At 37.1% G+C, this 25,614-nt stretch overlaps 5 protein-coding genes across 10 annotated transcripts; 3 read left to right on the top strand and 2 right to left on the bottom strand.

The window, feature by feature from the left end:
* LOC18771161 (topless-related protein 4) lies at positions 1,921–12,412 on the top strand. Of its 4 annotated transcripts, none has more exons than XM_007204235.2 (26): positions 1,921–2,087; positions 2,295–2,390; positions 2,486–2,665; positions 2,790–2,903; positions 3,007–3,165; positions 3,269–3,446; positions 3,532–3,655; positions 4,102–4,214; positions 4,850–5,018; positions 5,169–5,278; positions 5,393–5,462; positions 5,614–5,687; positions 5,858–5,953; positions 6,037–6,132; positions 7,128–7,255; positions 7,375–7,609; positions 7,688–7,852; positions 7,923–8,012; positions 8,193–8,339; positions 9,148–9,255; positions 9,347–9,526; positions 10,232–10,360; positions 10,447–10,542; positions 10,991–11,179; positions 11,465–11,631; positions 11,738–12,412. In XM_007204235.2, exons 2-26 carry the CDS (start codon positions 2,311–2,313, stop codon positions 11,931–11,933), a joined length of 3,393 nt encoding a protein of 1,130 aa, XP_007204297.1. In that variant the 5' UTR covers positions 1,921–2,087; positions 2,295–2,310; the 3' UTR covers positions 11,934–12,412. The 4 variants fall into 4 exon arrangements, with proteins under 4 accessions (XP_007204297.1, XP_020423588.1, XP_020423589.1 ...); XM_020567999.1 differs by having other exon boundaries at positions 1,957–2,087; positions 4,099–4,214; XM_020568000.1 differs by having other exon boundaries at positions 1,972–2,087; positions 2,222–2,390; positions 4,099–4,214.
* Positions 13,057–15,441, top strand: LOC18769062 (F-box/FBD/LRR-repeat protein At5g22700). The gene is made up of 4 exons (XM_007204073.2): positions 13,057–13,469; positions 13,666–14,649; positions 14,772–14,915; positions 15,130–15,441. The coding sequence occupies exons 1-4, from the start codon at positions 13,437–13,439 to the stop codon at positions 15,439–15,441; spliced, it is 1,473 nt and encodes a 490-aa protein (XP_007204135.2). The 5' UTR covers positions 13,057–13,436.
* Positions 16,685–18,457, bottom strand: LOC109950297. The gene is made up of 4 exons (XM_020568843.1): positions 17,886–18,457; positions 17,715–17,783; positions 17,542–17,616; positions 16,685–17,424 (listed from the first exon to the last, which is right to left on the bottom strand). The coding sequence occupies exons 1-4, from the start codon at positions 18,158–18,160 to the stop codon at positions 17,376–17,378; spliced, it is 468 nt and encodes a 155-aa protein (XP_020424432.1). The 5' UTR covers positions 18,161–18,457; the 3' UTR covers positions 16,685–17,375.
* On the bottom strand, positions 18,710–22,517 carry LOC18770797 (BRCA1-associated protein). 3 transcript variants are annotated; one of them, XM_020569356.1, is made up of 11 exons: positions 22,068–22,515; positions 21,531–21,639; positions 21,322–21,436; positions 21,107–21,204; positions 20,668–20,774; positions 20,250–20,502; positions 20,066–20,140; positions 19,834–19,977; positions 19,640–19,704; positions 19,268–19,322; positions 18,710–19,182 (listed from the first exon to the last, which is right to left on the bottom strand). In XM_020569356.1, the coding sequence occupies exons 1-11, from the start codon at positions 22,379–22,381 to the stop codon at positions 19,021–19,023; spliced, it is 1,497 nt and encodes a 498-aa protein (XP_020424945.1). In that variant the 5' UTR covers positions 22,382–22,515; the 3' UTR covers positions 18,710–19,020. The 3 variants fall into 3 exon arrangements, with proteins under 3 accessions (XP_020424945.1, XP_007201974.1, XP_020424946.1); XM_007201912.2 differs by having other exon boundaries at positions 20,087–20,140; positions 22,068–22,514; XM_020569357.1 differs by lacking the exon at positions 19,268–19,322 and having other exon boundaries at positions 19,024–19,182; positions 22,068–22,517.
* LOC18771899 (putative clathrin assembly protein At2g25430) lies at positions 23,111–25,602 on the top strand. The gene has a single exon (XM_007203704.2). The coding sequence runs from the start codon at positions 23,487–23,489 to the stop codon at positions 25,326–25,328; it is 1,842 nt and encodes a 613-aa protein (XP_007203766.1). The 5' UTR covers positions 23,111–23,486; the 3' UTR covers positions 25,329–25,602.

Here is a 25,614-nt window from a genome sequence, read left to right as displayed (position 1 = left end):
GACTTTGCAACTTTTCTCATGGTGGGTTGGGCAATTTGGGAAGCACGTAATGGATTGCTATGGAATAATAAGAAAAGTCGGCCTGAACAAGTCAGCTTGCATGCATCTCTGAGTGGCAACCACCACATGAGAACAGTCTTAAAATAAATGTGGATGGTGCTTGGAAGCCAGGGACCACGGAGGGTGGCGTTGGTGTGGTTGTGAGAGACTCCACGGGCAAATTTGTGGCGGGTTGTGCAACTAAATTGACTAATGTTTTCTCTGCGCCACAAGTAGAGGCCTTGGCTGCAAGAACAGGTACAATATTGGCAATGGAAAGGGGTTATCAAAATGTTGTCTTTGAAAGTGATGCTCTCCAGATCGTTACAGCACTTCGAAATCACTCCATAGATAGGTTCGTCATAGGACCTGTGGTGGAGGATACCAAGAGCTTGCTGACACAGATCACTGGGGAAGGTTTTACCCATATTCGTCGTACTGCTAATGGTGTGGCTCATCGTTTAGCCCGTTTTGCCTTGTATATTGGGGGTTCTTTATACTGGTTCGAGGAACCTCCTGATTTTATTTCTGACATATTGTACGAAGATTGTAATTCGTGACCGAGGAATTTCTTTTGCCCTTGATACGAGTTCAAACTTCTTGTATTACCTTTTTTATATCAATAATATTCTATCGCTTATCATCAAAAAAAAAAAAGTATTGAATTATATTTGTACGTTCTTTCTAATAGGCACAACTGTATTTTTATGTCCCTCCTCATTCTTTCTATTTCTTTTTCAATTAATCTGGTCAAAATTGAGTTGGGGGACATATTTGGTGGGGAATTGGTCGAGGGGAAATATCTTGTGGGCTCGGTAGGGAAGATCTCGTGGTGTAATTTGGATGAATTTGGATGTTTGACAGGTGTAAATTAAAAAACTCAAAAGAAGGCAATTGACTTTTGTTATTTGTTTTTAAGGTGGTGGAAATGATGGATTTGGGTACAAAGTGGTGGTGGGAGTGGTGTCTGGTGTGAGTGATGGGGATTGAATTTTAAGTGATAATTATACTCCTAAATTTATAGAAAATTTAATAAATTTGACGGAAGGCAACATTTCTAACGAAAGTTGAGTTTAGGAACTACACCAATTATTTTGCAAATTCGAAAACCAAAATGCAAATTGAGTCTAAATTCAAAGACAATGACAACTAAAAAACCTATATATGTATATAACTTTCATGAGCATACATGTATAATTTTTTTTTAAAGCTATATGCTCACTACATGGGAAGCATAAAGCAAGTATACTTTCGAAAAGTAAAAGTTTATTAATGGGAGCTGATTTTATCATTTCTTTTTTGTTCATTTACATTCTCTTTATTGTTATAATAAAAAATATTAAAGGACAAAAGGGAGTGTAAGTAGACAAAATAAAAGTGAAAAAATTAGCACATAAATTATATATTATATAATTTTTATAAGCAAATAAATATGAGTCACTTTTTTAATCAATTGATTTCGAATCGATACCAAAATTTGAGAAACATCATAATATAGTAGAAGAAGTTATGAATATGTGTATATATTTTCCTGTTATATGCTCACTACATGAGAAGCATCGAGAAAGTATATTATCAAGGGATGGGCATTACAACTGTAACAATATTTTGAGGTATAGGAATACCAACTTACAGATTAGCGAAGCCATTTTAACGTTAATATTAATAAAATTGTGATTTGATAATGATTTAGAATTTACAACAACTAAAGGCCGCGCAAATCCAGCCGAAAATAACTCCAAATCTAGCGATACACGTACCCTATAAGCACAAGGACTTATCATCTATATAAGGATGACATTGGCTGATTTATAAGCACTCGTGCTTATCATATCGCTTATCATTCTAATACATCTCATATCGTTCTCGCTCACGCTATTTAATTTGTCTGCCACCATCTACCTCTCTCTCCTCTAAATCCCTAATCCTCTTCTTCTTCTCCGTATAAATACTTGAGCTCCACAACTCCAAAATAAAGAAAGCTAGAGAGAGAAACTAGAGCGAGAAAGCTTTCAAACCTTCCGATCTGAGCCATCGATATCATTAAGGTACCTGCTTTTCCTTCTCATTTTTCTATCTGATTTTGTTCCGTCTTGATTTTTTTTAATAAATAGTTTTTCTTATTTAATTTTTCAAACTGAAACTATATATATATATTGTTTAATTTTTGCACGCAATATAGGAATTTTTGTGTCGCAGTATTGTCGAAATTGAGGCAAGAGGGTTTAGATCTTTGACTTAATTAGGCTTGGCAGGGAGTCAGGGGCGGAGATGTCCTCGCTTAGCAGAGAGCTCGTGTTTCTCATACTTCAGTTTCTGGATGAAGAAAAATTTAAAGACAGTGTTCACAAGTATGCTAAATTATGTTTTAATTTTGTAGGTTGTTGCAATTCAGTTTAATTTGTTTCAATTCTTATTTAATTATGCTGTGATTGTGGGTGTGGAGGTTGGAGCAAGAGTCGGGGTTTTTCTTTAACATGAGGTATTTCGACGACATGGTGACAAATGGGGAGTGGGAGGAGGTGGAGAAGTATTTGTCCGGTTTCACAAAGGTTGATGATAATAGATACTCTATGAAGATCTTCTTTGAAATTCGCAAGCAGAAGTACCTCGAAGCTTTAGACAAGTAGGTTTTCTTAACTTTTTTTAAATTTAATATATGGTATTATGTTTAATCATTGTTGATGAGCTTACTCCGTTGAAATTTATTTGCCCCGTTTGTTTAACAAGTAAATAAGTGATTATTGTAGGCGTGATCGAGCAAAAGCTGTGGACATTTTAGTTAAGGACTTGAAAGTGTTTGCAGCATTTAATGAGGAACTTTTTAAGGAAATTACACAGCTGTTGACTTTGGATAACTTCAGGTGAGGACAAATTGTCTTGTACTATTGTTGTTATAATTGGCTGGCTCGCGTTTCTGTTATATTTATGACGTTACTTGTTTTTTTGGTATGCATTACTTTTCAGGGATAATGAACAGTTATCTAAATATGGTGATACAAAGTCTGCAAGGAGCATAATGCTTGCTGAACTGAAAAAGTTAATAGAGGCGAACCCTTTGTTTCGTGATAAACTTCAATTTCCTACCCTGAAGAACTCGAGATTGCGGACTCTTATTAATCAGAGGTCCTTGAGAAGCTCCTGCCTCGTGTGTCTGACACTCTATATTTTTCCTTACTTTAATTGTAAGATATATAGTTTCCTAACTTTTGTGTCATTACAACTGCAGTTTAAACTGGCAGCATCAGCTTTGTAAGAATCCGAGGCCTAACCCTGACATAAAGACCCTATTCGTAGACCACAGTTGTGGACAACCAAATGGTGCCAGGGCTCCATCCCCTGTCACTAATCACTTAATGGGGGCGGTCCCTAAGACAGGGGGTTTCCCACCATTGGGTGCTCACGGGGTAAGTAGAACAGAAAAAATATAGTTTTGTTGGAAGTCAAACCGTCTATAAGTTGAAGTTTGACTGTGGGTGTGTATGTATGTAGCCCTTTCAGCCTGCACCAGCTGCTCTTCCAACATCCCTTGCGGGATGGATGGCAAATCCATCACCTGTGCCTCATCCCTCGGCTTCTGCTGGGCCTATTGGTTTGGCCGCAGCTAACAATGCAGGTATTGTGGTGTTACCTTTTAATGGGTTTCAAATTTTCAAAATGCATTATGTGAAAACTTTGATGAGAAGCCTTGTCCATTATTGTGGTTGTCCTAAGTTGTACAAGATACACCGTATATGTCAAGAAAATGCGTTACACATTTAACTTGCGCGTTCCTTTTTCATCTTTTGTCCATAGTTTATTTTGTCCTTTTCATCCTTAGATTGTGTGTGATGTTCCCTTTGTACCTCCTATGAAAATATTTATGACGAAAAGGTGACGCACTGTGGTCAACAAATTGTGAGAGCATGGAAGTTTATGGACAATTTATTAGGTTTAGCTTTTATTGTTATTTTTTCTGAAATGCTTTATGACATGCTCGCTTTATTCTATTTCCATTTAACACATGCTTTCTGCTTGTTATTTTCTTATTACTCTTTATGTATTTACTTGTCTTGATAGCAGCCATGTTAAAGCGGCCTAGAACTCCTCCTACCAATAACCCAACTATGGACTATCAAACAGCAGATTCTGAACACGTGCTGAAGAGATCAAGACCTTTCGGAATAACTGATGAAGTATAAATCTATTCGTTAATTTTCGCATATTCTGATTTGGCTGCTGGAAGTATGAGTTTATTACTAAATTATAAGTTTTCCGCTCTTTTGATGTACATTCATTTGACCATGGGATATTAAAATTGTTTCAGTTCGACCCAACCAAAAAAAAACCAGTTATTGCAAAATAGTTTTTTTTTTCTTTAACAAATTGTTTCTTAAAAGGTAGGTAACAAAATGTTAAGTTTATGTTTATGCGAGAACACAGCTTGATAAGGAAGGATGCTTCGTATTTTTGGTGAGGCATTGATTAAGCAATTGTGTCTTATCAGTTCCTTTTTTAACAGGGAACATTCTGTTTTTGTTGGAATTTAGAAATTTTGGTTAGCTGGACGAATTTTTGGATTTAAATAGAATGCAGTTTCAGCATTAATAACATCTCGAGTCAGTACTGCTCTGTTTTACAGCCTATCATAATTAATAGTAAAGTATATGGTTGCTAATCTGATGGAATTGGTCCTGCATTACATGACTTGTGACGTGAATTGTTTGACTTGTTGCCAAAAATCCGTATCCTGGCTTTATTTTAAAGAAAGATTTCAAGTTTCAACTTCTTAGTTTATGTAATTGTTCTCTATTAACTTAATTTCTAACAGGCCAATAATCTGCCAGTAAATATGCTGCCTGTTGCGTTTCCTAACCAGAGCCATGGTCAGAGTTCCTACTCTTCTGATGACTTGCCCAGGTCTGTTGTTATGACTTTAAGTCCAGGTTCAGCTGTCAAGAGTATGGATTTCCACCCAGTGCAACAAATTATACTTCTTGGTAAGCTCCTACTTGTGGAGAGAGCTGTTCTCCAATTCCACACAATTTAAATTATTGTTTTTTTTTATCTCACTTTTTATTTCATTTTTTAATTGTTGGATTATAGCTGTTATGTTCCCCTGCAAGTAATAAGCTATATTATCATTTCAGTCGGAACAAACATGGGTGATGTCATGATATATGAGCTACCAAGCCATGAAAAGATTGCTATTAAGAACTTCAAAGTTTGGGATCTTGGAGAATGTTCAGTGGCTCTGAAGGTTTGGCTTTTGATTCTCTAATAATTCGAAATTGAGTATAATATGGATGCATTTCAGAAGAGTCATTATTTGTCATTATTATGAAAGAACATTCTCCTTTTCATTGTACAATAGGCAACTTTGGCCAGTGACTATACAGCATCAATCAACCGCGTGATGTGGAGCCCTGATGGGACACATTTTGGTAAGCATAGGTGTCCTTGTTTGTTTAGTGTCTATTTAATTTTATTCTCATATTGTGAATTAGACACTTGCTAGTTCATCACAAGAAAGTATTATCAAGAAATAGGAAATGAATCTTAAGCTGGTTATGATCAATCAGGTTTCTACTGCAGGTGTTGCATACTCTAAGCACATCGTGCACATATACTCCTATCAGGGTGGTGATGATATACGAAATCACCTAGAGGTTTGTTCCATTAACCCATCCCTTCGAAGATAGTTATCTTGTTATTTTATTTTGCTTTTTTTTTATTTTTAAAATCTCCTACATATGTTCCTATTCTCGCTAGATGTCTCATGTTTCTGTATGGGGGTAAATTGACTTAAGTATTGCTGTGGTTGTCCTCTTGTTTTCAGATCGAGGCTCATGTTGGAAGTGTAAATGATCTCGCTTTCTCATATCCCAACAAACAGCTGTGTGTTGTCACGTGTGGGGAGGATAGGGTCATTAAGGTTTGATCTATGACTTAACTAATTCTAAAGTGATTGTGCAGGTTCAAGTTCAATGTCAGTTATGATTTTTCAATATTCTGCAGGTGTGGGATGCAGTCACTGGGACTAAGCACTATACTTTTGAGGGCCATGAAGCACCTGTATATTCGGTGTGTCCGCATCACAAGGAGAATATCCAGGTAATATATGTTTCATTTTATCATGTTGATAACCTGGAATGCAAAATGAAGCTTTTTGGTTATTTTGTCCCTACCCCCTCCCCTTTCCAGAAGAGGTATTGTTTCGAGCATCCACAATGGACTTCCTAAACCACCTCCTTAGACAAATTTTAGGGAGGAATTGTAAGGAATTGGAAAAATACAACTCCAACCATGCTCCCTATCCACCTCCTAAAATAGGGAGACCTCTAGGAGCTCCTAAATCTGAGGAGAGAGAAAGGGCTCCTAGTGGCTCCCTGTAATTTAATGCCGATTTGTTTTATGCATATTTTAAACTTTTAATTAATACTAACTATTTTTTTAATATTATTTTTTATAGAGATTGACCAATTATATTAAATCAAAAAATAATTATAGTATTTATGACTCCCTAAACTAGGGAGTATGATTGGAGTTCACGATTGTAGGGAGTATAGCTATATTTAACTAAAAAATAGGGACTATAGCTATATCTAACTAAAAAATAGAGAGCACAATTGTAGATGCTCTTATAAAAATAAAATGACAAGTAACAAGTTTCTATTCTTTTTTCTGTGCATAAATTAAATGGAGAATGTGGAACAGTTATTACATAAGAGCTGGTTATTTCATTCAAAGATTTGAAAATGAATGGAACTCAACTCTGCTATATTTTTGGACACCACTTTCCCATATTTACTCTTTGGGATGTCCACAACATGGTACAAGCTACTCAAGACGTTTAGAAGTATGGATTGTTAAGTTCGAAAACTTTCTACAGATTGGTGAATTGCTCCATATTACTCTTACTTTCACCAGATGGGGGAATAAGAAACTAATTCATAAAGTACATAAAATAAAAAAAATATTTGGGGGGCTCTCAACATAAAAAAAAATCCTATGCAGTTTTAGGTATTAGTAACTTTAATTTGATGTTTAATAGATTATACGATTATATAGTACTAACAATTTCTGATTTACTACTATTTCCTTTTCAGTTTATTTTCTCAACAGCTACTGATGGAAAAATAAAGGCATGGTTGTATGATACTGTGGGCTCAAGAGTTGACTATGATGCACCAGGCCATTCTTCTACCACCATGGCATACAGTGCTGATGGAACAAGGTTGGCATATTTTCTGCACCCTTTACAAAGTCATTCTTCTTTTAGTGATGTGATATTTTTTATTTCTTTTATGTGTGATATTATCATGGACATCTTTGTATCATCTCTGAACAACATAGGTTGTTCTCATGTGGGACAAATAAAGAAGGTGATTCATACTTGGTGGAGTGGAATGAAAGTGAAGGAGCTGTAAAGCGTACCTATCATGGTCTTGCAAAGCGAACTGTTGGGGTTGTGCAGTTTGATACTACTAAGAATCGGTTCTTGGCGGCTGGTGATGAGTTCACGGTCAAATTTTGGGACATGGACAACGTCAACCCTTTGATAAGTACTGATGCAGATGGTGGATTGCCGGTAGGCACTACAACTTGTTTATTTTTCTCAATATAACTGTTGCTCCCAGATAATCATCACGATCTTATAAACCTGCAGGCTTCTCCCGCTATTAGATTTAACAAGGAAGGAATACTGTTAGCTGCATCAACGAATGACAATGGTATTAAAATTCTGGCAAATTCTGATGGAATTAGGTTGCTAAGAACTGTGGAAAGTCGTACATTTGATGCTTCAAGAGCTGCTTCTGCAGCTGCTGTGAAGGTAAAGTTTCAACGTTTCCATATCTTGTTAAACTTAAAACTCATTAGCTAAATGCATCATTAATATGCAGGCCCCGCCACTAGGAACATTTGGGTCTTCCAGCATAGTTGGAACAAGCATTGGAGAGCGAGCTGCTCCAGTGGTAGCTATGGTTGGACTGGTGAGTGTCATGATCTCTCTCATATTACCATCATCAACATAACTTATGTTTTAATGATCTGATCAAAATGTATGTGATTATGCATATGAGATGTGTTTGAATCCATTATTTTTTTCCACTAGTAAAAAAGGGTGTTGTGATATTCAATGGTTTAACCTTTTATTTTTGGAGTTTTTGTAGAACAGTGATAGTCGAAGTTTGGTTGACGTGAAACCTAGAATTGCCGATGAGTCGGCAGAAAAATCCAGGATATGGAAACTGACTGAAATCAATGAACCATCACAATGCCGGTCACTGAGGCTCCCTGATAGTTTAACAGCAACGAGGGTATTGATTCTCTTTTGTCCTAAATTGTTAAAACTTATAATTTTTAAATACTTTATCCCATACCTTAGCTCTTTATGAACTGTGCGAATTTCCTGCAATATTTCATGTGTGTGTAATTACCCCTTATTTTACTTTCTTGAAGCACATTCTTATCTCTATTCTTGTTGCATGATTAGCCAGTGATTGTTCATCTGAGATAAACCTGTTTGTTAGCATAGTTTTTACAACTTTGTTTGACCTTGCAAAGAAAATAAATACTTTTTCAAAAGATGGGCCATGCAAACCCTATATAGTCTTATACTTTTTTATATGCATACTTATATAACGTGCTTGAGCATTCTAACACTGTGAGACATCCTGTAGAACTTTTTTTCTGCTTGTGGAAATGGATGTTTGACCCACTTGTGCCAGCGTTAAATTGTGATACAGGAGTCGGGATTATTTCTCTGTAAATTTTTAGGTTTATATTTTATGCTTTGTTCTGTTTTCTTTTCTTTGTGCATCATGCATGCTACACCTTGTAGATAAAGAGCAATGTTGTGAAAAAACCTCATCCTATTTATTTAGAGTACATTGATTATGTTGTGCTGTAATTTTCAGTGAGTTACTTTTTTAAGCATATGACTTGTACTCAAACCAAAATTAATCTTGCGGAAAGATTTGTGACTTCCTTTTAAGACATTTCAGTACAAACACTACATGGTGAACCTCTGTAATATATGCATTTGATGTTTGTTCCTTTTAAAACATTTTCATGAGAACCATGCATGTTTTAATGTCAAGCTCTGAGTATTGATAATTATTTCAGGTTTCTAGATTAATTTATACAAATTCAGGACTTGCCGTATTGGCATTATCATCTAATGCTGTACACAAGCTCTGGAAATGGCAAAGAAACGAACGAAACACGACTAAGGTATTAGAATTCCTAACAGAGAGGGTTGCATTTTTGTAACTTTTTATGTATCCTTAAGCTTGCCATTTACTAAAATGTTTATTTCTTGTAGGCCACAGCTAGTACTGTACCCCAATTGTGGCAACCTGCAAGTGGAATATTGATGACCAATGATATAAGCGATACAAACCCTGAAGATGCTGTTCCATGCTTTGCACTTTCAAAGAATGACTCATATGTTATGTCAGCTTCAGGGGGGAAAATATCCCTTTTCAATATGATGACATTTAAGGTAAGTTGTTTCCTCTGAAAATTTCTCTCATTCGATACATCTAGTGTACTGGTTGATTAATTTAAGATAAGATACTGAATATGCATCGTCTATGAAAATTTTGAAGTGCCATGCATAAGACAATCTAAAAAGACAGTGGTGCTTCTGTACCGTCCTTCAAAATGCTTACTCCACCATCTACTTTGCATACACCTGTTGAAAATCAGGAAAAAAAAAAATCATATTTTTCAATCTACCCACCAATATTTTCTAAAATACCCTTAAAACCTAATTATATTCATTTTTGCTCAGTTTGTTTCTGTTTTGTGTTATTTGTTTAAACTATGTCATTTTAGGTAAATCTATGGAAGGTAATTATACAGAAGGATAAATGGTAATTAACAATATTTTTTAAAAAGGGGTTGGGATGAGCATTTTTTGGTTTGGTAATAGAAGCACTCACGGTGAAACTGTCAGTGTTCTATTTGCTTTCAATCGGATGTAGTTAACTTTCTTTGGGTGGCATGAAAATTGAAGTTATTTCTACGATGTTATAATCATTCTTATGCTTCCTTTATTGTAAACAATGAATACTCCCTCAAAAAGGGCAAAAAAAAAAAAAAAAAAAAAAGAAGAAGAAGAAGGAAGAAGAAAAGAAAAGACAAGAAAATGGCAACACTCATTGTTTTATATTGTTGTGATATTGTTATGCCTTTTGAATTGCAGACAATGACAACATTCATGCCCCCACCACCAGCTGCAACATATCTGGCGTTTCATCCTCAAGACAATAATATCATTGCCATAGGAATGGAAGATTCTTCCATCCAAATTTACAATGTTCGGGTTGATGAGGTCTCTGTTCACTGAACTTAAATTTGTCAGTTTGTGATGATATCTGAAATATGGGATTGCTTACAATCTGGATGCTCCTCTCACAGGTTAAAACCAAGCTAAAGGGACATCAAAAAAGAATAACAGGCCTTGCCTTTTCTCATGTTCTTAATGTGCTTGTATCATCGGGCGCTGATTCCCAGGTATGAATGTGCGAGTCTATATCTGTGCACGTCGCTGTGCCTTTAAGGCTTTAAGCAATGAACTTGTGACTAACAGAAGTAACTTATCACAAGTAGCCAAGCCAAAACGGATCAATGTAGTATCCAGATAGTTTATAGTTCAACTTCATAGCAAACTGATTCCCTGGTTGCATTTGATGATTCACGTTGAAATCATTTCATTTAACCGTAAGTGGAGAATGCTTTTCTGAAATGCATTTCTCTAGAATTGTGGTTTACTTAGTCACTTAGGTGTTGATTCCCCCAGGCCTTTACAAAAAGCTGTTGGTTTTAGACTCTCTTGCTTTTAACCAATATAGTCTTTCTGTTTCTGTCCTTGAACTTCATGCAAGAGACGCTTCAATAGTTTGACTAGGTGTTGGTACTGGAGTTGTTAAGTCATCAATGCTTTTATTTTTCTTCGCTGCAGTTGTGTGTTTGGAACACAGATGGATGGGAGAAGCAGGCCAGTAAATTTCTTCAGATTCCAAGCGGGCGAGCTGCTGCTCCTCTTGCAGATACCCGAGTTCAGTTTCACTTAGATCAGACACTTTTGCTGGCAGTTCATGAAACACAGATAGCCATATACGAAGCACCAAAATTAGAATGCCTCAAGCAGGTGCAATGGTTTATTTTTTGCTCAAATTTATTTTTTAAATTAAAAAAAAATCCTGTTAGTTCAGATTAACACAGCCAGCATTAAAATAGATATTATTGCATGGGCCTTGATCATTTCATGCATACAACACTGGCATAAGCTTGTATCTAGTAAGAGCGCAAGCAAGCATTAAGATAAATGTTTCTTTGATTGTAATGTTCTAATGTGTTTAATTGTTTGCTTTTACTTTGTTGTTTGGGTTTACTTAGTGCTACTTACATCTGTGGAACTATGTTTCTCATGTAGTGGGTTCCTCGAGAAGCTAGTGGTCCAATCACACATGCTACGTATTCCTGTGATAGCCAGTCAATTTATGTTAGCTTTGAAGATGGAAGTGTGGGGGTTCTCACTGCTTCTACACTTAGATTGAGATGCCGAATACTACCTACTGCTTATTTACCTCCAAATCCAAGGTATGTTTTTTTGTAAGCAAAGTGAAGATGATAAATTTTTTTTCCTAGGATATTTGCGGTCTTTCTGTGTTGTAAATAACATATCTAACAATAAACGTTTTAGCAGCTTTGTGCATCCTCTCGTCGTTGCGGCACATCCATCTGAACCCAATCAGTTTGCATTAGGACTTACAGATGGTGGAGTGCATGTACTTGAGCCTTTAGAATCAGAAGGAAGATGGGGCACTTCCCCTCCGATTGAGAATGGTGCTGGGCCGAGCACCACTTCTGGAGCAGCCGGTTCAGATCAACCCCAAAGGTGACAATTCCATGTGCACGGCTCCCAATGGGGATCTTGAGTGTATCTCTTCTGTGTGATCCCTTTTCCTGGTCTCACCATATTTTATTTATTTGTTGAGGGGGAAGTTGCAGATTTAGGTATTTATAGTTTTAGGATACTCAGTAGAATTCGATAACCCAGTAGAATTCGTTATAGTGGCATTTTAAGGTGAGGCAATTTCCCCTCATTTAGGATAATTGGAGAAGTGATGGAACTATAGTGTAAGTTTTGAAGACAATGCAGCACCACCGGGCAAAAGGTCGAGATCAGACAATGAGGGAATTCAGCAAAATATTTTAGTGCTTTGGTTGGTTCGTGTCTAGACCATTTTATCCCTTTTTTCTTCTAAAGTTATTAAGTATCTTAGAAATTAATTTAATTGTGAATCAGACATGATTACTCATTTGTTTTCTCTACTCGAGTTAATTTTCAGGTGTTAATAAGAAATCAGCTTTTTGCTTTGTGCTTTTGTCCTTTCGTTAATGTAGTGTCTTGCCACGCAACTCAAAGAGTAAAGAAAAAAGAAAACAAGTATAAGTTTAAATGACCCAAAACATGGGCATAACAACTGGTAGATTATTCTAAAGCGGAAAAAGAAAAGAAAAACTGGGTTGATCATTATTGGTGCATCATATGAATAAATGGATCTCTTGCATTCTCTTCCTCATCGCACACCATTCTTTTTAGATGGAGAATCACTCATAACGAGCCCTAAGAATCCAAGTGATGATAGAAATAATGGATAACTGAATCACCAAAGATTATCAAATGTGAGCAAGATGTAGAAAGAATTTGAATCCTTAGTATGGGTTTTTGTCCTAGCACCTAATTTTGAAAACCTAGTGTTGTTGTTCCTTGATGATTAGCTTCAGTAGATTCTCGGATTGACAAAAAATTAGACTCATACATACCCGTCATAATGAAAAAAATAATAAGAAGATATGAACAAGTTGATTTGAAAACTTAAAAGAATTACTAGTTTTCAAAATCTTAAGGTGGGGAAGACTAGACAGCGTATTCAACTCCTATCTTTAAGGTGACTTTTTATTATTTAAGATATATGAGATGTTAATTTTTGTCCTATTTGTTTTTAATTAGATGGCGAAAAAAAATAAACGACCCATTTTCTCTTTCTTATTATCCAACCACCCATTTTCTCTTTCTTATTATCCAATGACGTGTGTGGGAAGGGTAGGGTTCCCTAAACCCTAAACCATAAACCCTAAATAAAGTTTTGTATGGTTTAAAACTATGCTCTCTCTCTCTCTCTCTCTCTCTCTCTCTCTCTCTCTCTCTCTCTATACAAAATGCTCTCCCTCTCTCTCTACAGAACGCACAATGTAATTATAAATTAAATTTGCAGCACGGCATATCTGCAATTACGTCTCTCTCTCCCTCTTTCATTTGACAAAATCCCTAAAACTAACTCTTCACGCCAAGCACTTCTGTGACCCGTCGCAAACTCCCAGTTTTGGTGGAAAAAAGAATGAGCACAGCCTCTCAATCTGTCCAACTCAAGGTAAACACCACAAACTATTTTCTACACTAACACTAGCATGCATCAAAATTGCACCCTTTAAAACTTTTTTTTGTTTTCCATTTATATAACCTGTTCAAAATTTTGCATATTTTTTTGGTGCGTTTTCTTAATGTTGTTATCGGTCGCTATTATTTGATTTTTTTTATAAATTTTCTGATATCTCTATAATTCTAAGGATGATGAGTACAAGTTAGATGAGTCGGGAAAGAGAAAGAAAATAATCAAGGATGATGATCACAAGGTGGTGGAGGACCGAATCAGTGAGTTGCCATATGAGGTTGTTGTTAGCATAGTGTCACTCTTGCCGCTAAGGGAAGCAGTAGCTACAAGTATCCTTTCTAGGAGATGGCGGTATGTCTGGTCATCTACTACGACTCTCAATTTAGAGACTGTTAATTTTGAAGACCCTGAGACCGTAAACTACTTCTGTCAACTTGACTATGATAAACGAGACCAAGAAGAAGGCCAGAAATACGTCAATTGGGTGAATCACGTGCTGGAGCAGCATAGCGGCCAAAGCATTGAACGATTCAGGGTTATCTTTTTTCTAGATAACGAATTTTCAAGTTCCATTGATAAATGGGTTCAATTTGCAATGGAAAAGAGAGTTCAAACACTTGAGTTGGACTTATTGACAACTGGGGGCGGTTGGCACGACGATGACTATACATTTCCCTACAAACTGTTGGGTATGGAAAAGGAAGAATTTGCTTCCAATGGCATTCCAAGTCTAGGTTCTGGTGGATATTACAATAATATTGGTTTCAAGTCCCTCAAAGTTATTCATTTTCGACATGTTGGCGTGACCGGGGAAGTTGTTGAGTTCTTCTTGTCCAATTGTCCACTTCTTGAGCGGTTGTCTCTAGATGTTGCCAAAAATTTAGTTAATTTAAGAGTTGTCGGTCCCTCGATCGCATTGAAATATTTGGAGATAAAATATTGTCAACGACTTAGAAACATTGAGATTTGTGACTCAAACATTGTTTCATTTATTTATTGTGGATCATTGATACCTTTGCATCTCAAGAATGTACCGCTGCTTGTTGATGTAACCTATTACAAGTGGAAGGCTTATGCTGAATTCACAAGGATTGTGTTCAGCCAATTTTCGCCTTGTCTTTCTCATATAGAGATTCTGAAGCTAGATATCAGAGAAGCGGTTAGTATATATATATATATATATATATATGTAGTATTATATGTGATGACTCGGTTTTCTTTTCTTCCTTTTTTTGTAATTTATTCTTTTCCTTACTTGTTATTTGGTTTGGTGGATTTCAGGTCTACAATCAAAATCATGTACTTCCCATACTAGCAAATCTAAGGCATTTGCAATTATTAGTTGATGCAGACTACCATTGGTCCCTTGGTCGCTTAGCTTCTTTCATGAAGGCATCTCCTTACATGCAGAGACTTGTTTTGGGGGTATGCATACATAATTATTCATAGATAGATTGACTGATTACAAATACAACTTGATAGACAATTGTATATTGTGCATTCATATCTTGAGTGTTTTCGTTCATTATTTCTCTTCATTTTATTACCAATTGCCAATATTTCTGAAGAAAGAAAAGCATATATAAAACGGAGATGGATTTGAAGTAAACTAAAGTGTTGTTTCTTTGGTGCGGTGCAGTTGAATTTGAAAACATCCAATAAGAAGATGGCAAAAATAGAGAAAGCTGCCGAATGCCCCCATTACTACCTCAAGGAAGTAGAAATATCAGGGTATCGTGGTTACAAATGTTGTGTTAAACATGTCATGTACTTGAAAAAGAATGTTGTTGCATTGGAGAAGATTGTTATAAATCCTGTCCGGTTTTGGTGTGCACCTTCTGGTTACGAGATCAATGTCCTAAAAGTCGATGAGGAACAGGATGCAAGAGATCATGCTATCCAATACCTTAAACAAAAAATGCCTTCTACCATAGAATATGTATGCCTCTAGCTAGTATTAAGCGCAAGTGCAAGTGCTTAATAATATATCTAGGGTTTTTATTTATATCAACAATTACATTTTGATTGATCTATGTTTACTCGATTGCTTGTGCAAACAAGCTCAAATTGAGTACGCATATTTTATGTTCTTTCCTTTGGATTAATTGATTATGGTTTTGTGTTTTGATTAGTTAACGCATATTTTATGTTCTTTCATTTGGATTAATTGATTATGGTTTTGTGTTTTGATTAGTTAATTTAGTAATGAAAGTTCCATCATTTAATTTTTTGAAAGTTCCATCATTTAATTTTTTTCAAAGTTATGTCAAACTTTTACACAATAACCTCATGATCTAAGGATCTAAGGATCTCGGATCGGCCACTGCCAACTCAGGACTGCCTCTGACCAAAACTGATTTGGGAGTTGCATTCCTTTCATCATGCTTCATGTCATTTCAGCGATTGTGCGGTTTTTCCGCTCTGCGACTCCCTTTTGATGTGGGGAATGCCTAACCGTAAGCTGTCTTTTTATGCCTTCTTTGCTGCAGTAATTCATGTAGTGATTGCTAATAAATTGAACTCCACGATCCGTTCTTAAAGTCTTCAATTTCCTGCCACTTTCTCTTTCAACATGTGATAAGAATCTTAAGAAAACAAAACAAAAAAGCTTATGATTTGTGATCAAGGAAATACAGCCACATCATTCGAGTATAATCATTAACAAATAATAGAAAATATCTCCCGTTATTGAGTGAAGGGGTCCTTGTAGGCCCCAACGAGTGTTTCTCTTCCATGTTCCTGGTCGAAGCTGCAGATTTAGGATACTTGAATAATTAACCCGTTATCGTGGCATTTGAAGGTGATTTAGGATAATTGGACAAGTGATGGAACTATAATGTCAGTTTCGAAGGTAACGTAAGCAGCAGCACTGGCCAATGATGGAATTCAGCAATAGATTTTAGTTGCTTTGGTTGGTTTCGTTTCTAGACTGTTTTATTTTATCTTAGAAATTAATTTAACTATTGTGACTCTTTGGTTAATTTTAATGTGTTAATAAGAAATCAGCTTTTTGCATCAATGCATATGCTTTCTCCTTTCGTTCGTTAATGTAGTGTCAATGTGTCATGCCAAGCAGCTCAGAGAATTTCATTCGGAACGAAAGTGGGTTATTTCCCAATAGTGACTCTTGCAATTCAAATTATCTACAATATAATGAACGAAAAGAAAATAAGTGTTTAGTTTAATGATCCAAAACATGGTTGCAAACAATTGGTACATAATCCTCCAGCAAAAAATAATAATTTGAAATTACTCGTCGTTGCTTATGAGGTTATTAATGACCCTGTTGTTCTCTAGGCCGACTTCATCAATCGTCAACTCTTCATTATCGACTTTATTCAAGCCAATGACGAAGTCATATGATTCTGGCGTAGCGATTTTCAATTCAGCCAATCGTTGAGCCAAGCCAACCGTTGTCTCAAAATGGAGAATTTGTCGCTAGGATAAACATTAATGATGTATTGATTTTTCCTTCCTATTGCGACCTTCACCGCTATCTTATGTTCTTCCTTTACATTGCCCACTACTTTTTCTGATGCATCATCTGTATGGTTGGCTGCTAAAGCTGATACATTCGTCTGATTGAGTGCTGCTGCTGATGATGCAACATTTGATTCTTGGGCTGGAACCATTTGATTTGCCGCTGAGCATTCGCCGACTATGACATTTTGGTTGATGTCCTCTGCGCCAACAATGGTTCCTTGCTGGATAATAATATCCACCCAATTTTCGCTCAAGTTTGTGCGAAAATCCAGGAATGGGCAACAGTTCTGCTCCAATTCCCTTCCGTTAAAAAGTGCTGTTACACGGTGTGAATTTTGTACTTGCAACACTTTTCTCAACTGTTGTGTAAGTGTGAACACGTTGTCCAAAACGCCAACCACTTCAACAAGCCATAACTTTCACTTCAACAGTTTGAGTTTGAGAACCATCGCTAATCAAGAAAGCAATAATCAAGAACAGTAGTCAATTTCATGTCAAATGATGATCAATAAAGCACATAGGTATTAAAACAGAGGATCAACTGAATATAAATTCAAGAATTAATTACCCAGAATTAAGAATATATGCAATTTGCTCGTCTGTGACTTCAGCTGCCTCTGAATTGTCAGGACCACCACCACCCCTAAAGAAAATTGAATTGACAATGTCATCGGGAAAAATCAAGAAAGCAAGTATGTATTAAAAGAGGAAAAGATTGCATAACATTTGAGGATTCATTACTTGGAATCAAGATGAATATCAGTCTCCTCTTTTGACACCGCGGCCGCCTCTGGATTGTCAAGATCACCGCTATTGAAGAAGATGGAATTGTTAATGTCATCCGGAAATCTAGAAAGGACATAGAGACGACGATTAAATAAATAATTAATAAAATATAAAAGAACTAGTTACCTGGAACCAAGATGACAACCAATCTCTTCATCTGGCACCGTGGCTACCTCCGGATAAGGTAAAACTACAAAAACTCCTTTCTCCAAAGTTTCAAGACTTATATGCTCATCTTCTCCAACTACCAGAAACAACTTCTGTCGGCCAGAGGCAATGCCAGAATCTTTTTCAATCTTACACTTGACGTCCTTCACTCTCTGCATGTCACCGCAATAGTCCATATTGTAGCATTCGTAGTATTTGTAATCTTCATATATGAAAACCACAGGGAACTTCATGCCGTGGAGGTGGAGATGGACGTGTAAAGTTTCAATGGCTTAACAATTCAAGGGTGGAATTCTTGCCGAGGTGTCAATATCAGTGTTACGATTTCGAAGGCTTGCTAAACAATGATAAAGTATGTGAGAACCTTCTGATATGTATGTTTCTCTTTAATATTAAGGTGTTTATATAGATATGAATGTGTGTGGGGTGGGGGGGAGGATATTTCCTTCTCTGTTTAAACTAGCCTGCGTGAAAATTGGTTTTCTTTTTTATTTTAAGAATTAAGAAAAGAAAATATGGGTAATTATGTTCCATAAAAGTATGACCTATTATCTAATTTTGTTTTTAATTTTAATTTTTTTAATATTAAAAAAATATGAATTTACCATATTATCCTCATTTAATTAATAATTTTAATTCTTAATGTTTGAATTAACCAAGAGCATTTTCTAATATTTTGAATGTTTCACTATTCTCTGCTTTTTGCTTTATATATATAGAAGAACAAACGTTGTGGTTTTAGGTTTGTAGTTAACGAAAAAGTTGGCCTTTGGGAAAAAAGATAATATTAAGCTTGTTTTCGTATACAATTTGCTTATAACTTATTTTTCTTGGTTACATAATTTTTTTTTGAATCTTATAGGTTTACAATGGTTCGTTTGCACTGTTTGTTGTTCTCATACTTATTGCCTCTTTGCTCAATCCCCTTCTTCAGGAAAATCGTTGGCATGGTCATGATTTGGAAACCTTCTCACTCTCAGATGCGCATCCAAAGGAAAGTTTCTGAACCATTAAGACTGAATGAAATCGTTACATGATCCAAAATCAGCTGGACACAATTATTACTATACACGAAATGTTGAGTGCCCTTCTTTTAGTTCCGTCTTCGACCAAATTTTGTTTGTCGTCTAGAGTTGGCAGGAGAAGATTGCTTTGAAGAAGGTACAGGCAACAGCGTTCCCCCTTTGATGCAATCTGAATCCGTCATGTCCTTAAGTGTTTTTTGGGCTTCAATATAGACTGTAAGATCTCTAATCTGTGACCACCATCATTTAAACTTGTTAAGAAACCAGCAACTTCTAAATATAGTGGCTAACAAGCAGAAACTCGTAACAGAATACCTGTTCTTCCAGATCAAGTATCCTCTCCTCTCTTAACCTCAGTGATGCAGCTTCCCTAAAGGGAGGATATAAAAACCAAAGAATTCAGTGCTGCTAATAATCACAGACTTGCCTCTATACCATATCCTATTGATCTAGCACTGGCTCATGGGTCCTGAAATGATCACTATCCTTGGTTGTGTAGGAGAGGAGGAGACAGGGTGGGAAGAAAGAAAAAAAACAGAAGTTTTGGCACATACTAAATGGCTCTCCATATTCCGCCTTCAAATTTTGAACAACCCCTTATCACCCTCATGGTCCTATCCGAAGTGTTAGTATCTAAACAAGGGAAGAATTGACATCTATCAATGAAGGAGAGAAAACAATATGTACCTCTCTTCAATTTCCTTCAACTTTCCACGCCGGGTTTCTTGGCCCTTGATGAGATTACGGTTGATCTAAGAAACAAGCACAAAAATAGGCACAATAAATTAAAATAAACTGTCAGAAAAAAGAAGAAGATTTCACACAAACACAGTACACCTATGCCAAACTCCAAAATAAAGAGGAGCACATTGCAAACTCACATCTTCAACAACATTTCTTTCCTCAAGACATTTCTCCAGTTTCGCTTGAAAATCCTGCATCTTGGAATTTACAGCTTTCTCCACTGCTTCTAACATTGAACTTTCCTTTTTAGTTTTGGCCTCCATAAGTAGAGTTTCATAATACTGAAGTTCAAGAAACAGAAAAGGATATCACTTGATCAAGAACCAATTAGGTGGAGGGAAAAATAAGAACACAAAGCAGAGGTCAAACGTGAATTTGGTGACAGCCTACTTGTCTTTGAGTTTCAAGCTGACTTGCAAGAAGTCGGTTATACTCGTCTACAATCTGTTGTAGCACAACATCTAAAGATCAGTTATGTGAATAAGAAATCGAAAATAATGGATAGCACTAGGTAGAAAAAAAGTAAAAAAAAATTCTTAAAATATATACATACTGTTTCAACTTTGCTGCTATAGAGGGCTCCACTAATTCCAGAATCATCACTGCATTCACACCTGTCACAATCCCCTTCCACTGACATACATTGAGAATCCAAATCAGTTATTAGCTTGCCATCAATTTTTGATTGGTTCAGGCGGTGAACATAAGCATCACCAACGTAATCCCAAATCTGCTGCCTGTTCAACTCAAGAGAATAGCAATGCTGTGTATCCTTCCAGTGCTTAACAGCATGGCCTTCTGTATATCTTTTTGAAGAAAAAATAATATCAATAATTTTCTGTCTGGACAAAATTTTATTAAGACAACGCCATAGCTCATCAAGTAAATGATGCGTAGGCTATATTGTTTTCTTGCTTTGGAGACAGAAATAACCAAAGATATTAGAAGAAAAAAGAGTGTATCATGTTTACCTTCCACATCCTACAAAACCACATATTAAGCAAACCCAGGGATTCACAGATATTCCACAAACAGAGCAAGCTGGCTTTTCATCCTGCTGCTGACAAAATCGGCAAACCTAGTGGCACACAAATATTAAGTCAGCAACTTTCTTCTATATAGCTGGATTCTCAAACTTTGCTCGAGTCCTAATACATATCAGAGTTACAAAGGGCCCAACGCCAACTCAAGGAAAACTCAAGCTCAAATTGATAAACCCAAGACCACAATTGTTACATAGAAATATTTCATAATAATCCACATAAGAACTTTTAAATAATTAAATTACAAATATTGCAGTACATGCAAGTAACAATAGATATCAGTAGTGCAGTCAACAATGCTCTCAACCAAGATCTCTAATAAACTTAAACACATAAGACAAAATTTTGGAACAGAAAACCAACTCACCTGACAAGATAAATAAGTCCATTTTGAAATGCATGGACATTGAAATGAATGGTCACAAAGTGTACTCGCTATTCCACTAGTGTCTGCATCCAATCTCTCTGACATTGAAACAACAGTCAAACCAAAATAATATAAATACTGGGCACAAGAATATTATACCTCTGAAAAAAATAAATAGAAGAACCCCCGTCCCACCAAAGAAAATTGTGACTCACCCAGGCAAACTGGGCAAGTAGGTAATTCAATACATCCTTCTGGAGGAGTCACAGCTATTTCATCTGAATCTGTGTAGTCCACAGAAAGCAGAAACAGAATGTGGCACAACTCGGCCTGAAAAAAATAAAACAAAGAAAATCGCACACATATGCTCAAGATGTATATACATCATCCATGAATATAAACGACAATAAGAAAAGCTCATTACCTCTCCAGGCGAATACTTCTTCCCATTTAAAGTGTGATAAAATCCGTCGGCGGTCATCTGATTCTTCAGCTCAACTAAAACACTGTACCGATCTTCCATCCCATCGTTCCTAATCCAATTAAGCAAATACTAAATTAGACTTTGTTTGATCACTAAGGAAACAAAAACATAGATAAAATGGAACTTGAATTTCAAACAAAGATATTCACTGAACTCATACATAGACAATTTTTTTTCCCTTTAGTTCAAAGCATTGCTCTTTTAGATTTTCAGCTCAAGTTTATCTTTTAAATTTGATTTCTTATATTCATGAAAATTATCAATGTAAGCCCGGCAAAACTCTGTGGCTCAATTGAAGTAAAACCCTATATAAATTTTTCTTTAAAATAAAATTATAAAAAACAAATTTTGCTATTTCCTCAATTTCGTCACAAACACAGTTCAGGGTTTTGATCAACAAACCATCCCACAACTTCCGAATTGAAAGATTCAAAATTTCTTAATTTCTCGGTAAACAAAGAAATTCTAGAATGGTACCTGATGAAGACGAGTTGGAGGACATGGCCGATTCGGGACCCACAGAAGCGGATGAAGTCGTCGAAGGAGAGGTAGTTGGGAACAGCAATGACGAAGAGGCGAGTGGATCGAGAGGTAGGGCTGTTCGGCAGCGACGAGTGTCCTATGCTTCGGAACAGGTGAGCTATGCCTCTTCGCTCGCTGAATTTGGGGATGATGTTAGGGTTTGATTCCGTTTCACTGGTGATCTTGGAAGTTGTGATGGTGGTGAACTCGGCGTCTTCGAGGCTGAGAGGGTGGTTGGTGTCCACTGAGTGGACTCGGAGGAAGAACATTGTGGTTGTCTGAGTCGAATCGGTTGGGGAAGAGAGAATAGAAATGACAATTTGAGAGGCAAAGCTATTTATATGCCAAATGCGACCGAAGCTGGTTTCGCGGGAACATGCGCCTTCTCCTTTCCGACGGTGTATAATATTTACAATTGTTTTTTATTTATTTATCAGGAGGTTCAATTTTATAATTACATTTCAGCCCATTTATCTCAGGAAATTTAAATTTCTTGCTAGCAAAAAGAAAAAAAATTATAATAATTGAAAAGTGAAAACTATTTTTGGTCCGTGTTTATATATTCTATTCTCACCAATTTACAATGTGACTAAAGAAAATATATGACCGTCAAATTCGAACTTTTTCCTTTTCTTTAGAAGAAAAATAATTTAAAGTGCACAAGGTAATTGAGATAAAATTAACATTTAGTAATTTTTTTATACAAGAAAAATATAGTGGGAATTAAAAATTCAGGAGCCGAATATAAGGACGACTTAAATTATAAGTCCTTGCAACATTTAATAAACCTTAAATAATAAAAAATATGTAAACCACAAATAATTGATGTGATTGTCCACCTCCCACGTGGTATGAAAATGTGATAAGAGTATCATTGTTCTAAATATATATATATATAAAATAATGAATATTTATTGAATAACCATATAGATTTACATTGACAAAATTGCTATGATTGATGCCCACCGTTACTGAAATTCACATACATTGCATGGAGAAAGAGTCCACGAAGTTCAAAACGTCAAACGCCATCCATCTTTTGCAATGAATTAGCCCGTAAGCACAAGGTTTTAGATTACGCGCTTTTATCCTTTCGCAGCACAGCGAAAAGTGAAAGAAGACAAGACTGCCTTGGTCTCTGGTTTTTGCAGTACAGCTCCGTGAGCCGTGAGCCGTGCCCGTGACCCTTTCCAATCTACTGCAATTCCGATCGTACGGACGCGATCTGCACCGTCTACGACGTTGACCCAAGTCAGCAGATCTCTCGTTTCATCCTCTAAAGTCTCGATCCACTCCTGCACAGCCCTGAACAAAGCATAGGTAATCAACAAAAACAAACCCCTTTTTCCTCTTGCCTTTTGAATCCTATCATCAATGGCACCCAGCACAATTCGCAAGGCAATTGGGGCTGTCAAGGACCAAACCAGCATCAGCCTAGCCAAAGTGGCCGGGAACATAGCGCCGGACCTCGAAGTTCTAGTCGTTAAGGCCACGACCCACGATGAAGACCCAGCTGACGACAAGTACATAAGGGAGATCATCAACTTGACCTCCTACTCACGTGGATATGTCACTGCGGCTGTGGCAACTATATCTAAGCGTTTGAACAAAACCCATGATTGGATTGTGGCTCTCAAGGCTCTTATGCTTGTTCACAGAATTTTGGTTGATGGGCACCCTTCGTTTGAGGAGGAGATTGTGTATGCAACTCGTAGAGGCATGCGGGTTTTGAACTTGTCTGATTTTAGAGACGAAGCGCATTCGAATGCTTGGGATCATGCCGGGTTTCTAAGGTTTTATGCGATGTATCTTGATGAGAAGGTGGAGTTTGAGGTTTATGAGAGGAAATCGGGAGGCACAGAGGGCGGTAGATTGGATCAGGAGAGAGATTATCGAGAGGAAAGGAAAGAATTTGATTATGGAAATGACGTGAGTGATCAGTCATTGGAGAGAGAGCAGAAAAGAGAGACCAAGTCTAGTACGCCAATAAGGGAAATGAGGCCTGAGAGAGTACTGGGGAGGTTGAATGACTTGTTGAGGGTTCTTGATCGAATTTTGGCTTGTAGGCCTGCAGGTGCGGCTAAGAGTAGTAGGTTGGTGATTGTTGCGCTTTACCAAGTTTTGAAGGAGAGTTTTAGGCTATATGTTGCGATATGCGAGGCATTGGGGGTGTTGTTGGATAGGTATACTGAGATGGAGTATGCGGATTGTGTTAAGGCTTTTGATGTTTATGTTAATGCGGCAAAGATGATTGATGAGCTTGTGGGGTTTTATGGTTGGTGTAAGGACACGGGGATTGCCCGGTCGTCTGAGTACCCGGAGGTTCAGAGAATAACTGATAAGCTTTTGAGCTCACTTGAAGGGTTCTTGAAGGAGAAGACAAACAGGCCAAAGAGTATGGAGGAGAAGGGTCAGGTTGATTGTGAGCCAAAGCAGGATATGAATTATGAGGTGATGAAGGCTCTTCCTCCGCCGGAGAATTACACTCCTCCTCCCCCGCCACCCGAAGCCCAGCCTAAGGCTTCACATCCTCAACCTGTGACAGAGGACTTGGTCAATTTGAGGGATGATGGAGTTAGTGCTGATGAGCAAGGAAACAAATTGGCTTTGGCTTTGTTCTCTGGACCTCCTACTACTACTAATACAAAAGGATCCTGGGAAGCATTCCCGTCAGATGGAGAGCCTCAAGTGACCTCAGCTTGGCAGACACCAGCTGCTGAGAGTGGTAAAACAGACTGGGAATTGGCATTGGTTGAGACAGCTAGTAATCTGTCAAAGCAGAAGGCTGATTTGGCTGGTGGTTTTGATCCATTGTTATTGAATGGCATGTATGATCAGGGAGCAGTGAGGCAACACGTGAGCACCTCACAACTGAGTAGTGGGAGTGCAAGTAGTGTGGCAATGCCCGGGGCAGGCAAGGGTGTTACGCCATTGCTGGCTCTGCCTGCCCCAGACGGGACAGTGCAAGCAGTGGGGCAGCAAGATCCGTTTGCCGCCTCCCTCGCAGTGCCACCTCCTTCATATGTTCAGATAGCAGAGATGGAGAGGAAGCAATATTTGCTTTCACAGGAACAACTGCTTTGGCAGCAATATGGAAGAGAAGGGATGCAAGGGCAAGTGGGTTTGGCCAAGATTTCTTCTGGCGGCTCTGGCTATTATGGCCCACCTCAGCCGATGATGCCTCAGCCAGGAGAGTACTACTATGCGCCCTACTGAAATCGGATGCCTTCTTGTCTTGACCAGTTTGTTCCTCCCATAATGCAAATACCTTTCGACTGTTTGGATTAAGCTTTTGATGCTGCAGAATCCAGATGCTTGTTATGCTACCTCTTTCATTTTGGAAAATTTTCTGTACTTACCTTCTGTAATTTGTCATTTTGCTGCACTTACTTGCAGTTATGCACTGTAATGTAGTAGATGACATACAAAGTTTGATATTATATAATTAGCAAATTTTGATCTTTAAATAAAATCAATTATCCTATTGTAATTTGTAATGGTC

The sequence above is a fragment of the Prunus persica genome, chromosome G7 (assembly GCF_000346465.2).
Source record: "Prunus persica cultivar Lovell chromosome G7, Prunus_persica_NCBIv2, whole genome shotgun sequence".
NCBI classification, from domain to species: domain Eukaryota; kingdom Viridiplantae; phylum Streptophyta; class Magnoliopsida; order Rosales; family Rosaceae; genus Prunus; species Prunus persica.
The sequence above is the reverse complement of the archived record's forward strand: the minus strand, read 5'-3'. Positions and strand labels throughout refer to the sequence as shown.